This window comes from Lynx rufus, unplaced genomic scaffold, assembly GCF_022079265.1.
Source record: "Lynx rufus isolate CCGP_SWC_20201006 ecotype Redwood Valley unplaced genomic scaffold, mLynRuf1.p SCAF_1, whole genome shotgun sequence".
Classification (NCBI taxonomy): Eukaryota; Metazoa; Chordata; class Mammalia; order Carnivora; family Felidae; genus Lynx; species Lynx rufus.
The window spans coordinates 71,372,149-71,389,443 of NW_025814823.1; the positions used below are offsets into that span (position 1 = coordinate 71,372,149).

The 17,295-nt window shown below is 53.8% G+C and overlaps 1 protein-coding gene across 1 annotated transcript; it reads right to left on the bottom strand.

Moving 5' to 3' along the window:
* Nucleotides 1-258: 258 nt before the first annotated feature.
* Nucleotides 259-6,588, bottom strand: ZIC5 (Zic family member 5). Its single transcript, XM_047084475.1, has 2 exons — nt 5,050-6,588; nt 259-701 (listed from the first exon to the last, which is right to left on the bottom strand). The coding sequence occupies exons 1-2, from the start codon at nt 6,512-6,514 to the stop codon at nt 259-261; spliced, it is 1,908 nt and encodes a 635-aa protein (XP_046940431.1). The 5' UTR covers nt 6,515-6,588.
* Between the last annotated feature and the right edge of the window lie 10,707 nt (nt 6,589-17,295).

Consider the following 17,295-nt stretch of genomic DNA (forward strand, 5'->3'; position numbering starts at 1 on the left):
CCTGTAACCTACAAGTCCAGCTTGGTTGGGTTTTGTTTGTTTGTTTGTTTGTTTTCTAAGGGAAAAAAAAAAAGCCCAAATATCTTAATTAAATTAATTAAATGTACAAACACCATAGGGTTTCATACTGAATAAATAGGGCTAATTAGACCCGGTGGCAAGTCTGAGTCAAGGGTTTGTCTCAGGCTCGGCATTGTCTCAGGTTAGGATATGGTCCAAGGACTCCCACTTATTACTTATTATTATTACTAGTAAATTCTAATGTATCGTCCGCGGGACTTCAGAGTTCCCATACATCTCTTCGTCTTCAGACTCGGAAGTGGTTCCGTTGCTGGAAGGTGTGTGAAGGTGGCTGGGGGCTCCACTGGCCTGGCAAACATACCACTCATTGAGGTTGGTCACCTGAGGAGAGAGAGTGCTAGAACGACTCCTGGTTGGGTCCAGCACAGGGGACAAGGGGGCACCCACTGGAGTCCCCACTGAGGAGTAACCAAGGGCTCCTGGAGAAGGTGGTGGGGACTTGCAGTGAATCTTCATGTGCTTCCTCAGAGAGCTGGGGTGAGTGTAGGACTTGTCACAGCCTCGGATCTTGCAGTAGTAAGGCTTGTCGCTCGTGTGGACATGGGAATGTTTCTTCCGATCGCTGCTGTTGGCAAATTTCCTGTCACAGCCATCAAATTCACATTTGAAAGGCTTTTCCCCTGCAACAAAACAGAGGGCAGGTCAACAATTGCTTTTCAGAGACCCCTCACCTGAGAGAGAGAAATCTTGGAACAGAAATGAGGATGCATTTTCCCATTCTCTCGAAGACCAACCCCAGCCTGGTTTCTATTCCTAATTCCTACGTTCCAGAAGGCAACAGGGAAGGGACACTGGGCCTGTGAGTGGCTAGATGTCAGTCCCTGCAGTACCAGAGGGTTCAGGGAGATGATGGCTAGAGCATGATCCAGGATGTAACACCAAAATCCAACAAGGACCCAGACACCCGTGTCCTCACTGCCCTCAAGGTCTGTACCTGCAAGGATACAAGCAGATCCCCTGTCAATATAAATGCTAATAAAATGATTCTTCCAAAGCCACAGCTTGGGGGAAGGATATAAAAAAAAGAGAAAAGTAAGCACATTACACTAAATTAAAAGTGAAGTGGGGGAGGTGCCATGCAATTATAATAACGGCATTTTGTTCCAGAGCGTCCCCAGGATTCCACCGATGGGAAAGGAAATAAGGCAAAACCCCGTTCTCTTTAGAAACAAAGGCACCTGTGAAACACACAGTCCCATCACTAGATTTCATATAAGCCTGGATGGGCAGAGGCGAGGCTGTTGGCCTCTTCTTTCTCCCAGCTTTCCTCACAACTTGCAGGGCAATTAGGAGCCTTTGGAACAGAACCTCGGAAACGTGAATAAAGACCACAAGCTGCAACCAGAACTTAGCTTGTACCTGATGCCCCACGGAAACGTATTCTGACAGCCTTCTACCCCACTTAATAGTCAGAAAAGGGACTGTTTACCACAGTCGTTGGCCCATCATCCCTTTCTTTAAGCTGCTCTAACCACCCCAGGAACACAATGCCTTTAAACACAAGGCCCCTAGTTCAGGGAGTGGACATGTTAATAACACAACTAGAAATTCAGCCACAACACCTCGGTATTAAAAAGCAAAAAAGGAAGACAGCAGGTAGCAGTAGGAATTTTCCTTCTCACCTAAGTATCTATGAACTTGATGTATTTGAGTCATAATTGAACCAGTTATCTCACACATACTATTGTTTAATAATATCTCCCTCATATTTAAATGATTTTTAAAAATTAAGTTGAGTTTCTCTACTGAATTTCAGCACCTACTCTGGTGGCTCACTAGGTATGGCTTTTTCCTTGGTTTTGGATATGTTTCTCAAAAAGCAACTATTTAAGACAGTTTAGTGTACATAAATTTTTGTGGTGAATTTTCATATACAACTACTTCAGTGTAGTTTTTTTTCTTTTTCTTTTTAATCTCACCAATGACAAAGGCTTGGATGCCAGAGTGTGTTAACACATCTGAAAGTATTCAGATGCCTGGACTATAACTTCCCCTACCTCTAAATACTGTTTAAAAATGAAATTAAATATTATTCAAATACACTTCCTACACTGATCTATAGAGGGGAAACACAACATAACACAACAACAAAAAAGTTAATCACTTTTCATAAAAATATCAGTTATCTATCCTGATCTGAGTTTTACTTTTAAGTTGGAGATAATTCTAATTTAATATGGCATTATTTAAAAATTTATAATGGGCCTTCCTTCCGTAGGGAGGCTTGAGTGGTTTTATTCACCCTATGCAAATGTGCAGTGTCGTTTGGAGTTGTTCCTGTCCTCGCTAAGGATCCCGGATTGTGAAGAATACAGTAGCTCTAAGCACTGCTGGTCCCACCACTGACCACCATGAAGAGAAACAATTACGCCCAGAGAAGGGAGATATGGAATGGGGTGGGGGGTGGGGGGAGTAGAAAAGTAGGGATTAAGGTAATATTAAGGACGAAAATAGAAGGAAAAAATAAGTAAAGGTGAAAGAATTGCTTGTTTTATTCAGGGGGCCTAGGCGGGGAACAGTGAGCAAATTCCAGCTAACTGGAAAGGGTGAGAAACCCCAGTGTTTACATTTCAGATTCCGACAGAGGAGTCTATCAGAATCTAACTACTTGCAGAATCTGAGAGAGTAAAGGAGGCTACGTGGGCTGCTCTCTGTTCTACCAGTTCCCTCTCCCAGAGAACTCGAGTCTGGCCCAAAGGAAGGTTATAAACCGAATGGGGGTGGGGATGGGAGGAACGTGGGTCAGGAAATGGGCCTTCGGGAGTGGCCGGGGGATTATTCCCTTTGATCAATCTGTTCCGGGATTCCGAATAACCCCCAAAAGGGAGAGCGCCTTGGTAGGGAGGGGGTTCCGGAATGGTCCCTGTCCGCACCCAATCGCGACTGCTAAGCGGCCTAAGGACCGCCAAAAACCCCCTGGGCACCGGTTTGAGCACTAACGTGAGGCGCCGGTACCCCTCCCTGAGGGCCTCGGCGAGAACCACTCCGCCACCCGCAGCCGGGCAGGAAACGCAACCCTGAGCACGCCGTGAAACTAGAAAACACTACTGCCCAGGGGCCCGCAGCGCTCGGGATCTCCGCCCCCGCCGTGCGCGCGCGCGCACGCCCCTCTCCCCCTGGACTGCCGTCGGAGGGAGCCGCGACCCGTGGCAGCTTCCGCGCCAGCAAGTTCCAGTTCCTTGCTCCACGGGGGAAGAAACTGTCCTCAGGTCCGGCGGCGGAGAAGGAAAGGTCCACTCTCTCTCCGAGGCCTGCAAAGGCGGGAAAGGCCCAAGGCCGCAGGTTCTGCTTTCAGGGTGCCCATAGGGGACGGGGTTGGGGGCGGCTTCACCTCCCGCGCCCCGCGAGCCCCCTTTACGGTTCCAGGCCCCTGTCCTGGCGGCAAGTGCCAGGCACAGGGGCAAACAGCTGGCTAAGCGGGCCAGGGAGTTTTTCCGAGAGCCTCGTGGGAAGTTTCCTTTTGGAAAATTCCTTAGGGTGGACCATCTCGATTAGAAAAGCAGGGGGCTGGCCAACGGAGTTCCCGGAAAGATGTGCTCCCAGCCCAGCATCGGTGCACAGGAGGCCTATCAGGTGATGGCCGGGAGGAGCCAGGCCCCGGGCCCAGCCCCAGGCCACCCTGACCCGGCTTGCACGCAGAACCCCCTGATGCCCCGGGCTCCGGCTGTTGGCCAGGCGTTGGGCCCACGCGCGGCGGCTGCCTCCTTGCCGCCCAGCGCCGATAAATCAGCCAAGTAATTACTAAATGTAAACTCCAGTTACTTAAGTGTCCTCCGAGGGGTAATATTGTCTATCCCTATAAATCCCGACTGCTCGCGCTCATCAGCGCTTCCGCCCAACGCGCTAGTACGTTCGATGGAGGCACACGACCCACAGGAAACACCCCACCGCCCCACGCCGCAGCCGCCTTTGGGATGGGAGGGGTCCCCACAGCGCTGGGGGCTTCCCCCAAGTTCTTACGGGGGGGCAGGTACCAAGGACCGCAGGAGACTGCAGCTCACCCTGCCCTCCTCCAAATAGAATCCTCTTTGAAAGGACAAAGCCAAGTTCTCTAGCACCTTGCAGGGTATGTGTGATAAAATGTGTGTGACAGCTGTATGATACTGTATGGGTATGTATGAAGGTGTGTAAATGGGGAAGTGTGCGTATGTGAGGGTGTATGTGGAAGATAAGCGTGTCAGGGCATATGGGTGTTCCAACTACCAGGAAGTGGGGGGGGGTAGTATGTGAGATACGGGTGTGTGAAGTTGTGTGCTGTGTGCACATGAAGATGTATGTGTGGGAAACGTGAGTGTGTGTGTGTGTGTGTGTGTGTGTGTGTGTGTGTGTGGGGAGGGGGTCTTCAGGGCCCCAAGGGCGCATTTCTATGGCATTTTGCACCACGCCCCGGAGGGACAGGACCCCTCCCCTCCTGGAAGGGCCACATTGAGCTGGGCCTGGTCGCCTCAATATCGGAGTAAATCCCACGTGCCCCCTCGCACGCCCGCGCTTCGGAGCACGGTGCGGGCTCTGCCACCAGGTGGGGAGGGAAGAGCCACCAGGGCGGCTCCAGCTCCGGCCCCCCTTCCCCATCGCCCTCCCCAAGTTCCCGGGGCCGGGCGAATGGGGGCTGCCGACCGTCCTGGGCTCCTTCCTGCTCCGACTGCTGCTGCTTCTGTTCCGGGGCGGCGGCGGCGGCGGCGTCTGGAGCGCGTTGCCGGTCCCGGCGGAGGGGCTGCGAGCGCGCTGGAGACTCCACCGTGTGGGAACCCAGCGCGGGGCCTGTGTGTGCTATCGAATTACTTATTCATAGAAAAAAAGGGGGGGAGAGAAAAAAAAGAAGTCACATGTCCGGGTTATACGTATGCGAAGAGAAGCAGCAGAAGGAGGGAAAAATTAAGGCGAGCAGGAGGAGGAAGAGAAGCAGCGGCGGAAGCGGCGGCGGCGCGGGAGGCGGCGGCGGCGGCGCGGCCGGGGACAGACACCCACCTGTATGAGTGCGCTTGTGGATCTTGAGGTTTTCCGAGCGCGCGAAGACCTTGCCGCAGCCCGGGAACGGGCAGGGAAAGGGCTTCTCGCCCGTGTGCACGCGGATGTGGTTGATGAGCTTGTATTTGGCCTTGAAGGGCTTGCCCTCGCGCGGACAGTCCTCCCAGAAGCAGACGTGGTTGCTTTGCTCTGGGCCGCCCACGTGCTCCACCGTGACGTGGTTCACCAGCTCGTGCATGGTGCCGAAAGTTTTGGAGCAGGGCTTGGCGCCGCCGGCCGGGGGCGGTGGCGGTGGCGGTGGCGGCCCGGCCAGCTCCTCGGGGTCGATCCACTTGCAGATGAGCTCCTGCTTGATTGGCTGCCGCATGTAGCGCAGGAAGGCCCCGGCCGCCCCTGGGAGGTGGGGGTGGTGCTGGTGCGGGTGCTGCGCGGGCGCCGGCGGCGGCGGCGGCGGCGGCGCCGGGGGCGGCGCGTGGTGCTGCAGGTGGGGCCCCGGTCCGGCTGCCGCGGCAGCAGCAGCCGCCGCCAGGTTCAGGTTTAAGTTCACGGCTCCGTAGCCGTGCAGGGCTGCGGCTGCAGCGGCCGCCACCGCCCCGTAGTGCGCATCCCCGGAGCGCGGCGCGAAGGGCGGCTCGGTACGTCCGTACAGCTCAGCCGCCGCGGCTGCCGCGGCCGCCGCCAGCCCCAAGCGCATCTGGCCGTTGAGCGGGTGCGGGTGGCCGCCGGGGGCTCCCGGAGCGTCGTGCAGCGCGGGGAAGAGCGCCGGGCCCCCGCCGCCGCTACCGTCCGGGCCCGCGTAGGTGCCGCTGGCCGAGATGAACATGCCAGCCGAGTGAGGAGGCGGGGCCGAGTGCTGGGGGGAGCCTGTGCCAGACCGCTGCTCCCCTCCAAGAGGGACCCCGTGCATGGCCGCCGCGGGGGCCGTGGCGGAAAGGTCCCTCCGGAGGACGAAGTCCCTGCTGTGGCCTTTGCCGCTGCTGCCGCCGCCGCCACTGTCGGTGGCGGTGTAGCCCGAGAGGGCAGGAGGAGGGGGAGGGGGAGGAGGAGGGGGTGAAGGGGAGGGAGGAAGAGGAGGGGCTGGGGGCGGGGGCGCGGAGGGCTGCGCGCGGCCGCTGCCCCCGCCACCGGGGTAGGTGCTGGCGCCGGGGTGCGCGACCGAGGCTGCAGCGCGGGCGGCGGCCGCCGGCGCCTCGGGATGTGCCGGGAGCGCCTTTGAGGGAGGGCTGAGGCCGAGCGCGCTCGCCTGGGCCATGTGCTCGGGTCCGAGCGGAGTGATGGCCACGCCGGGGTCAGAGCTCAGGTCCCGAGGGCGGAGGTGCGTGGCTGTGGCGCGGAGTTGGGAGTGGGCGGGCGGGCTGGCCAGCGCCGGGAAGCCTGTCATATTCTGAAGCGGCCTGGCCTGAGCCGTTGCCAAATCCGCTAATCTCAGCGCTGGCGGGTTCCTCTTGCTCAAAGGGGGCTCCATCAGAACTACACAATCAGACCCATAGACCCTCACTGGGGGGACTTTTTTTTCCCTCTGCCCACCTTCAAAAACATGTATATATTAGGCTCTCTTTAACTTCTTTGTCCTGGCCTCCTAACTCTGCGTATTCCTGTTCCCACTCTGTCCTCCAGCGATTGGCAGAGAGAACACATTTGAGCTGCACAGTGGGACCGAGATTTTGGAAATGGCATGGGTGGGATTGGAGGGAACATCGTGATTGACAGCAGCCACGACTGCCGGATTGGCTCCCATTCAGGCCCTCGGCCCAGCGGGGATCCGCCCCCGTGCTCGCAGCATCCTTCGCTTTCGCTTCGCGCCCCCTCCTCCCCTGGAGCCCTACGTCCCCGCCTTCCAGGGGATGCCCAAGTTGCACTTGCAGAAAGTTTGTGCCGGGCCTGCGCGCGCAGCGCCCAGCGTTCCCATGACGCGCCTTTCGGAGAGCGTGCGCCGGCACGCGGCCGCAGGGCGCGGGGTGGGTAAGGGCTGAGGACCACCCCCCCACCCCACCCCGGGACAAAGGGGGTTGGGGGATAGCCCCCAACTTCAAAAACCTCCGCCTCACCGCACGCAGCGACTCCCCCAGCAGCATCCAAACACTTTCTACCTCCTCCGTTGGAAGAGCCCTGGGCTGCTCTCCGGAAGAGGAAGGTGAACCGTGTGCCGGTCGTCATACTTGTAGAGGTGATGCTAGAAACTTCTTATTTGGGAAGGACATCCAGTCTGCCGGGCCCTCAAGTAGAGCGCAGAATGAGGGAAGATATTAAAATCTTATTGGTTGCAAAACAACTTAAGTGATTTGGCTCTGCAAGACACCAGGTGAAGTCAAAATAAATCTTTCCCGAAAAGGAACCGTTTACCTCGACTTCTTAGCTCATGCAGTCCTTTTCAACGTGGTTCAAAGGAGTTGGCTTGAAGTGTAATCTCCCTTATCGTCAGTTCTAGATCTGCCAGTTCCAATTAGATGTACGGGGGTGGGGGTGAGGCAACACCCGGCAGCGATTCTAACTTTTGCCTTTCTGAGATACAGTGGCAGGGCAGGCCAAACAGCAGCTCTCCAGAGGGAAGCGGCTAAATAAACAACATCCTTCACGCAGAATTCCTCTTTTCGGCCCAGAGAGTACTCCTTATGTGCGCCTCAGTTTCTTTGAAAGGGCCATAAATTAAAACTGATCCAATAAAATGAATATTTTAAAATCAAGCAATACCTTTGCTATGTATTTACTATTAGAATAATCTCTTACCTTGTCATTGTTTTCTAATATACTGATCTAGGAGGCGAGATGTCTTATTTGAAAACTGTAAACTGGCCTTGGGGGGGGGGAGCGAGTCCCATCCTTTTCAAGGGATTTGTTATCAAATCACTTGACAAAAAGAGATAGGTTCCTGCATCATTTTGGGGGGAGTAGAGAAATGTGGCATCCCCAAATTTCAGGGTTATTGCTGCCCAAAAGTGTCACTTCAGCTCTTAAAAAGAAAGCATCTTAAGATTTTGTGATGTTCCAAGATGTTCAAAAATTAAAGTCAGGGTTTTTAATTTTTATTTTGTTGCCTTGCATAAAATTATTCAAAAAAAAGTGTTATTGACTAAAATGTGAATTTTTTTCTTGGGGGGAGGTACAAAAAACAAGTTACCAGCTTGATTCATTTGCAGTCCAAGTAAAAATAGACTGCATAAAGACATCATCTTAATGGTCCCGAGAGATGGTCCGGGGAAGTTGTAAGAAATATTTTCAAAAGAACTGATTCGATGGCCCCATTTACATCGGTGTGAGCAATGTTTAACAGGCAACCTCACTGTAAGCCTTGGGAATGTCATTCCTCTTAGAAAACTGACAAGCAAACAAAGAAAACACTACAATCAAATTTCAAATAGTTTTTTTTCTTTCGGCTTCAATGAAGTTCAAATACGGGGAAATGAGAAAGGCATGAGTGCAAACACAATGAAAAAAATTAATAAACAACAGCGACAAAAATCCGCATCTGTGTTTGGAGAGGATGAGTCCTTTCACAATTTTCCTTTCAAAGACTCAAAACGTCTCAAGCCAACCAGGCAAAAGTGGAGAAAGGACTGCCATCTCTGTGGATGGGTAATGGGGAAAGCATCATATTTGGAATTGTCACTACTGTCTTCCCCCATTCTCAGGACATTTCAAATGAGTTTCCTTTATTTGAATTTCTTGGCAATGAGCATCACTACTTCCATAATGGCAGCATTCCATTCAGTCCTGCAGGTTATAAGTAAAAACAAACCAAAAAATGAACGAATAAAGAAAGAAGAAAATAAGCACAACCTACCTTTTAATATGGACTATTGAGCATTTTTATTGTGCAATAAAATGAGTACCTCCACCCCCTTCAAAATAGCTTTTCCTCAAAATTATAACTGCTTTGTTTTATTGAATTGCTGAAATTTAATGGTTTAATGGGTGAAGGCATGAAGGAAAGGCTGTAAAAATGTGAATAATGGTGCAGCAGAGCCGTGCGGAATCTGGAACCCGCCTCCTTGTACAACTCTTGTTAAACACAGCATGATATGTATCTGTCATCGATTTAATATGTCTTAATTCAAATATAGCTCCCTGATCAATTTCTTTTTATGGAAGCCTTAAAAAAGAAAAGACTTTCTTAGGAAATAATAGAGATTTGGATGATGATTAGAAAGAAAGATATTTAAGTACGCTTAATGAATATTTGCAAATTTATGGCCAAACCCAGACTCTAAAAAGATAATTGACTCAGGTAAATCGACTTGAGATGCTAATTCTTAAAAGAAAGAACTGGGAGCAAAATTTCAATCAACACCAATAAGGCGCCAATAAACTGCCTGCCAATTAAACCTGAGAATAGGCCTAGCTAGATGGTCACCAGGAAGGCTCACAGTGGATTTCCCGGATTGCCTTTCTTTATAAAAGAGCTTTTTATTTTGTAGACGCGCTTTTTGTTATTGTGATGACCCGCCTGACCCCAGGTGCGCTGTTTCTTTTTCAAGCCGTTTGGGAGCCAAATCAACCCCCCTTAAACCTCCCGAGTTTCTAAGGACCCAATAACTGTGTAACACTTCCTAAATAAACACCAGCAATTTCTAGGGCGCTGAAGAAAATAATAATAATGGTGTTGTTGTGTTTTGTTTTAAACAGGGGGGTATAGAAGTCGTTATGCCAGTTTCCGTCGGTGGATTCAGCCCCATATTTCTGCGGTGGTGATGGTTGTCAGGGCCGAATCTAAAACTCATGCCCTTGTCTGCGCTTTTGCAGTGGAGATGCTTGTATGGAGACAGCAGCAACGTGGCCATCTATGGAAATGCCCTTTCTGGGGTCAACAGGTGCTCCCGGGGAGCATCGATTTTCAGAATTCCCCTGTTGCACCCCGAATCCCAACCTTCTCCCAGAGCCAAACAAAGGCATGAGGAGGCTGAGGAGGTACAGAAAATGCCGAGCTGGCCCGAACCCGGCGGCACCGCCGCGCTCAGCTGCCTTGAGGCAATAGGACCCGGTCGCGAAGATGCCTAGGCTGGCGCTTATGGCTACCCGCTGCGCAAAAGGGGGAGGGGAGCTGTGACTGAGGCTCCCCGGCGCCCTCCGTTCGTCACTGAGCACAGCCAAGTTTCCCTGTGATGGGTGTGGGCGATTAATAAACTTAAAGGAAGTGAATTGGACATTTCCTGGCTTTTGAGCCTTTGTTTGATTGTTTCTGCATGCGGGGGGAGGGGGAAAGCTAGGGACGGTGAGGTGGACAAGAAAGGATCTGGGGGACCCACCGAGCAGCCTTTCATTGCCCTTGCAATTGCTTTACCGCTCGCCAGCCCCGCGTGGTTTCAGCGAGGAAGTCCTCCTTGCTGAAGGACAGGGTGCCCGCCGGGTTTGGAGCGCCTAGTGCCATTTGGGCCGCACCAGAGCCAGGTTCAAGGGTGAACAGGGTGCCCCGAGTTACTCCGGGGTTCAGAACACTTTTGGAGCCCAGCCCAAGGGCGCCAGTAGGTGCTCAACCGGGAGGAGGAGGGTTACGCCAGCAGATACTGGAGGAAGTGGAGAAGGAGTACACTCAGACCTCTCTAAAGCCCGCGCAAGGTGGGCAAAGGGACCCACAAAGGTTCCTTTTCATTGAGCTTTGTCATGCCCGAAGTGATGAGGACTTTGGGTTCAAGGCTTTTCTCAAATCAGGCTGGCTAGGCGTCTAGGCAGTGAGGTACCCTGCCACCTCTCTCGGCCCCAAGCCTGGCTTGCACTGGGCAGGTACCAGATCCCCACACTTCCGCCTTCACCACTCCAGATCTAACCCCGTGTGAGCTGCCAGTCAGCCCTGGGGGGTTGGGTGCTCCCAAGAGCTGGGCAATTTTCAGCCCTCTGAGCGTCCCTCCCAAGGTTACCTCTCCTTCCTGCCCTTCTGAGCTCTCCCTGATTCCTCAGGCTTCACGGTTACCAGCCGGGCTAAGAGTAACCTAAAAATGTGCTTCTTGCTAAAGTTTATGATCCCTGTTCCATGTACATGGGCTTAATGAGAATTCTTTTTTTTTTTTTTTTTTTTTTTTTTTTTTTTTTTTTTTAGGGCACAAGATTGGGACTTTGTAGGCGTGACTGAAACGTTGGATTTGGGGGTTGTTTATTTTGGATAGTCAAGAATGGGACCCATCCCATGTCTACCTGACCTTGGTGCTTAAAAGCCCTTCAAAAATTATGGCTGTCTTTACTTCCCCATTACTAAAAAATAACTTGAGTAAAATTGGCCTGTCATCAAATATTCTCATTTGGTTATCAATCATTTTTACCCTCAGAGATGGGGGTTGTAGGAGAATGGCCTTTGACCCACATATGACCATTAGGATTGGTAATTTCTTGGGAAATGCCTAATTGTTGTGCTTTAAAATACACTTAGAAGGTCAAAGCAGGAACCACAAAACTCTCTTATGTGTTCACAGTCCATATAACCACCCAATATTTATTTATATTGGATCCCAGATGTGCTTCTCCTCCCCCCGCCCTTCATTCTTTATCTTTTAGGATGTTTTTGGATGAGAGGTAAAAGAGAGGCAGAGGTTGTGTGGGGTTTCTTTCTCAGATTTTGTGGGCACTTTCTGCCATTCCACACCCCTTCCAATACCTATACTTCAATATTTGAAGAAGCCATGGAGGCAAATCAAATACTGACACGTTGACGGATTTACTTGTGTAAGCAATATGGTTGACATATGGCATTGTTATTTATGAATGACAGCATAAATTGTATTACAAAGTCTATTGCAATAATACTGCAGTTTATTGGAAAACTGCTCTCCTGTCACCAGTATTCAGCCTCCCTGGATGTAGTTCATTTGGGAGCCCCAAGGATAACGGTCTTCAAAATAATTAAACACATTCATGTACGCTAATGCCTCCTGTTTGGGGTGTGTTTTTCTTTTGCTTTGTTTTGCAGTAGAAACACCTCCCATCAGGAAAGAGGGGACAAAGTCAGGACAATTAGTTCTCTTCCTTTTGCAAAACCACAACCACTGTCAGATAGAAATGGCGACTTTTTTTTTCTTTCTGAGTCCCTAATGACAAATAGACAAACATTTGCATCCCTATCACTAAACTGCCAGTGAGCATATATTTTATATAGAGAGTTTTTATAAGCCAGTTACAGAACAGTAAATTTTAACTGTAGGAAGAAGTTCTTTTAGCAGACTGGAGAGGGCCTTATCCTATGGTACCTCCCCACCTCCACTCAACCTCCCCCTTCTTAAAAAATGGTATTTAAAAGTTACAACATTGGCTGAGATTTTCATGATTTCCCCTTCTTTCACATTGCAGATTCTCTCTCTCTCTCTCTCTCTCTCTCTCTCTCTCTTTTTACATTACACTTCTCTGAAGCTCTGACAAAGAACTTTTGTTCTAGGTGGGTTTCACAGAGGGAGCTCCCCCACCACACATGTGGTCCTTCATGGGTCAGGGGTCGCCCAGCCCAGGAGTGGCTGAGAGGGCTGAATCAAAGGTGCCCTGCAACTTAATATCCTGTTGATGATCTTGTTGAATTTATGAGTCTGTGATACTGAGGATGGTGCTAAAATCCTCTTTTTTTTTTTTTTTTTTTGGCCTGGTGTATATAGACAGCTGATTCCACATTTGTTTCTCTCATCTTTACCCCCTTCCCACCCCTTTCCTTAAGAGGAAATTAAAATTTTGAATAGTATGGACACGGAGTATTTATGTTTTCCAACTTAAAGGTCAGTTTTGTTTGCTTGTTTGTTTTGGCTTCTCCTGGCTGGCAAGATATACCTTTGTGTGTGTGTGAGAGTATGTTGTATTGTGTACATACACATTGTTTTTATGTATGTGTGCACACAAAATACTGGTCATGCTACAAAAGAAGTCAGTCAACCGTTCACAGAGGCCCACAAACCACAACGAGGTGCTCAGCGAATGAGTGCCTGGGTGTTTGATGGGATTTGCCGTTTTTGAAGACAAATTCTCTATGGCAGGGGAGAATGGACGCCAGACCCTGAGCCCATGGGCCGGCCGGCCGGGACCATCCACATGAAGCAAAGCCCCAACTCTGTCCAGCCCCAGACACCCACCCCGCGGGGGGAACAATGAGATCGTCAAAGAACAATTTTGGAGAACTTACAAACGGGGAACATGTTTGCCCGATGGAAACAGTTGTGGATCCCGGGGGTCTGACACCGCCAAGGCGGGCCCTTCCTGAAACCTGTTGAAAAACTGATCACTTACAAGGTACAGAACGCAGCCTAGCCGCTTTTTTCCCTTCCGCCAAGGAACCCAAATCTACTTTTGAGGCAATGACTCTGAAAGCCTTTGCAGTTTTTTTCCCCCTTGCTTTCTTGCTCTTCTTTTTCTTCCTTAAAAAATAATAATAATAATAATAATAATAATAATAATAAAAGAATAGTGTGTTATGAGGGAAAGGGGCTTTGCGGTTTGTAGAGAAATAAAGCACTTCTAAGAGGGTATGGCGACATGACTTTGAACTTGGCTCAGCTCCTCTGTGTCCTGCAGAGAGAGAACTGGAGCCGGGAAAGAATAGTCAGGAGGGCCCAGCCCGCGGGCTCTCCGGCGGGAATTAAGGAGTCTGCCCCACCACCCGGTTACACGCGGCCCCTGGAATCTACCGTGAGCCAGCGCCCAGCCGCACCAGCCCGAACCGCAGGCGCTGCAAAAAGGGAATCAAAGCGAAGGTAGAGAATGGGGAAATGAGGAGAGGGACAGAGGAGTGGGGAGGAGGCGAGAAAGTGGGAAAGGAGGAAAACTTGAAGTCTGATGGCTGGAGAAAAGGAGGGAAGGGAGGTTTTTAGATGTGCAGAACTGCAATTCTCATGCCCAATCTCTAAGAAAATATTTTATTTTGTAAATATTTTTGGAGTAAGCTTTTCCAATATTCTCCCTCACTCCGACCCCCCCATATAAATTGATGAATAGAGTAAACAAGTGTGCAAGGCTGTGCACTGGGCAATTTTTTTATTGATTCAATGTAGCAAGGCAGCCTTTTCTCCCTGGAGATTTTCTCTCTCTCTCTCTCTCTCTCTCTCTCTCTCTCTCTCTCTCTCTTTCTGCCTCTCTCTATCTCTCTCTCAATGCCCTTTCTGCTTAGGGGGTTGGTATTTGCGGCCCACGCCCCCAACCCCCAACAGAGAGAGAGGTGTGTGGAAATGAGAAACATTTCCTCCTTTCAGGTAAGGCGAGAATCTCCAGCTTCCAGACAAAATCTCGGGCTTTCAGACAAGAAGACCCAGACTCGTTCCTTCTTGCCACCCTCCAACCGCAATGAGGGGTGGGCAGTGGGATGGCACAGGGCACCTTAAGCAAGGGGCTGCGACCAGTTCTGACCTGCAGACACCCGCTTAAGCCAGGAGAGGCTGCCTGTGCCGGCGATAGAAAGCCCGGGTTCGTCCAGCAATAGCGAGCAAGAGTTGTCTTCCCGCGTTTTTGTTGATTCACTTCAACATGAACATTTTAAATGCGTATTGATTATTTTCTCTTACTTGAATTTTATTTCAACTCCCATAGACTTGTAAATAAAAGCAGTTCTCGGAGCCAGCTAGGCGAAGGAAGGCTCTGGCTTCAGGCCTTTCACTCACACCTCTGCAGCCTCCGGGCCCGCGGTAACCCTCTCCCGTTACCTCTGGGAGCACAAGCTTTCCGCAGCGGGATAGGGAAATGTCCCCAACGGCCAACCAGGAGCCGGGGTGGGAGGCCGGGAGAGGGGGGCGGTTGTAGCCCCAGAGCCGCGAGGAAGGCCTGGCGCAGCGAAGGGAGCAGCCACCCGGCCCCGCCACCGCCCGAAGGTGTGGAGGCATTCCCCGCTCCTGGAGAAGCAGTGATTAATATCTTCTAGCAGGTTTAAGCCCTACCGGTCTGGAGGTTTCTTCTCTGGAGGCCCTGAGCCTGACCCTCGGTCAAACTCCAGCCAGAGCCTTGCCTGGCCGCGCGCCTCCGCCGGCCCCATACTTCCCACCCCACGGTGGCAGCGGCTGGGGCATCTGGGCATCCACCCCGAGGATAACACTGTCTTTAAACGACTTCCAATCAACCCCCTCCCTCCCGGGGGCCGCTGCCCAGTGTTTACTGCTGTAATCGGAGCGGGACGCGAGCGGCGGGGGGAGCAGAGCGCGCCGAGCTGGGGGTGGGGGCCACAGCCTGGGAGGGGGGTGGTGGCTGGGTGAGTGTCCAGAGACCAGAAGGAACGGGCAAGTCTGGTTTTACCTGGGCCCACCATCCAGCACCTGTGTTTTCAATACCACTGAGTAAGTTTTTTTAAAAAAAAGGGGGGTGGGGGGAGAAGATAGAGAGCGTGCCAACCGGTCAGGGGACCGGTTCCCGGGACGCTCCCCACCGCGCGCTCCCGACGGGGCCCAGGGCCTGTAGAGTCCCGGCGCGTGGAAACCTCTCGCCCGGCGAACCCGGTTGCTAACCAAGTTCTCGAGCGACCACGACTGCCCGCTCTCGGTGCCCGTCAGGAGTGGCTCGGGTCCCCGGGGAGTCGGTGGCCTCTGCAGAAGGGCGCGAGTGCAGGGTGCTGTGTCCTCCGGACCCGGCCAAGGGCACAGTGACCCCGCGGTCCAGGCCAGCGCTACGCCGGCCTCCTGGCTCCGGGGAGCGCAGCGGCCAGCCGCGAACATGAGCCGCGGCGCCGGACGCTCAGGCGAGGAGCTGTAGGCTGGCAGGCCGGGCTGGCTGGGAAGATCCGCGGGATCCGCGGCTGCCGGGGCAGCGGGGAGCTTCGGGAGAGCTGGGGAGGAGTCTCGGATCAGCCGCGGGGCGGGGGCACCGGATTGACGGGGCCTCGGCGGCCAATGGCCGCGACGGAAGGGCGGGCGGGGCGGGAGCCGCCGTTAAAGGGGCGGTGTGACCGGGAGTCCCGGCCTGGAGCGGGAGGGAGAGAGAGAGAGAGGGGGAGAGGGAGGGAGGCCGGGGCGGGAGACGTGGGGGCGAGGCGGGGGAGAGGAGAGGAAAAGGAGGAGACAAAAAATTAAAAAAAAAAAAAAAAAAAAAGGCTTGCGGCGGCGTCTGTAGCGCCCACCGAAATAAACAGAGGTAGAGGTGGTGGCGAACGAAGCCCACCGCAGCAGAAAAGGGGGGACCTGATTTGGCCTCTTCGCACTTGCTCGGGTCTCGGACACCGGTCGGTCCTCAGGAGTGCGGCTGCCGGCTCCGGGTCCAGCGCCCCGAACCGACCGGCGAGAGGGAGCGAGCGAGCTAGAGATCACTTTTTTATTGTTGTTATTGTTTTTCAGCCTAGCCTCCCCTCCTCCCCTCCCTCTGCTAGCCTTCTCCCCTCCCACAGCCCCAATCTCTCCTCCTCCCCCTCCTCCTCCTCCCGCACAACTTAAAGAAAGAGGGAGCGGCGCGGCCGCTTCCTTCATCTGGGGGAATTCGTGGCTGCTGCAAGTTTACTACGCGAGGCGCAGCCAATGCCAAGCGCGGAGGACGAGGAGGGCTAAACACCTCGGCCGCGGCTCCGAACAATACCCGCCGCGCACGGGGCGGCGCGAGTAGGGCCGCGGGGGAGGGAGCGGCCGACCGAGCGCGCTGCGGAGCGGGCGCCCGGCCTCCGCCCGCCGCCCTTGTGCCCCCGCCGCGGTCAGGTGGAGCCGCGGGCGCGCCGGGCCGGGGCGCGGAGCGCAGAGCTCGCCTCCGTCCCCTCCTCGCCCTCCTGCCTGGCCCGTTGCACAGCCGCCGCGCTCGGGCACCGTGGCCCCGCCGCTGCTGTGATTTCATTCTGCCGGCGCCGCTTGATGCTGCCGGGCCCCGGGTCTGCGGGGCTGGTGAGCGAGTGAGTGTGTGCGTGCGCGCGCGGGTGCGCGCAGGGGTGGGGGCCGCGGCGCTGCGCTCGCCCCCCGTTGGCCCCCCTCTCCGCTGAGCTCCCCACACCTCCCTCCCGCTCCCTCCTCCCGCCCGCCCTCCCCTGCCCTGCCCGCCCGCCCCCGCCGCAGCTCCTTTAATACACTTTGGTTCTCCGCCTGGCTTTGGACTCTTCTCCTCCTCCACCTCCTCCTCCTCCTCCTCCCGCGCCTCCTCCGCCGCCGCCTCCTCCTCCTCTTCCTCTCCGCGCCTTCGCTCCGCGCCCGGCCGCCGGAGGCAGATCCAGGCGGCGGCGGCGGCGGAGGCGGCGGGCGCAGGAGCGCGGCTCCCGGGGCTGAAGCCGCCACCACCACCGCCGCCTGCGCTCGGAGCCGGGCGGCCGCTGGACGCACAGCGCGCGGGGCGGGAGTGGGAGCGGAGGAGGCGCGGGGCTCGCCGGGGCCGGCGGGGCGGGTGGGCGCGCTGGCC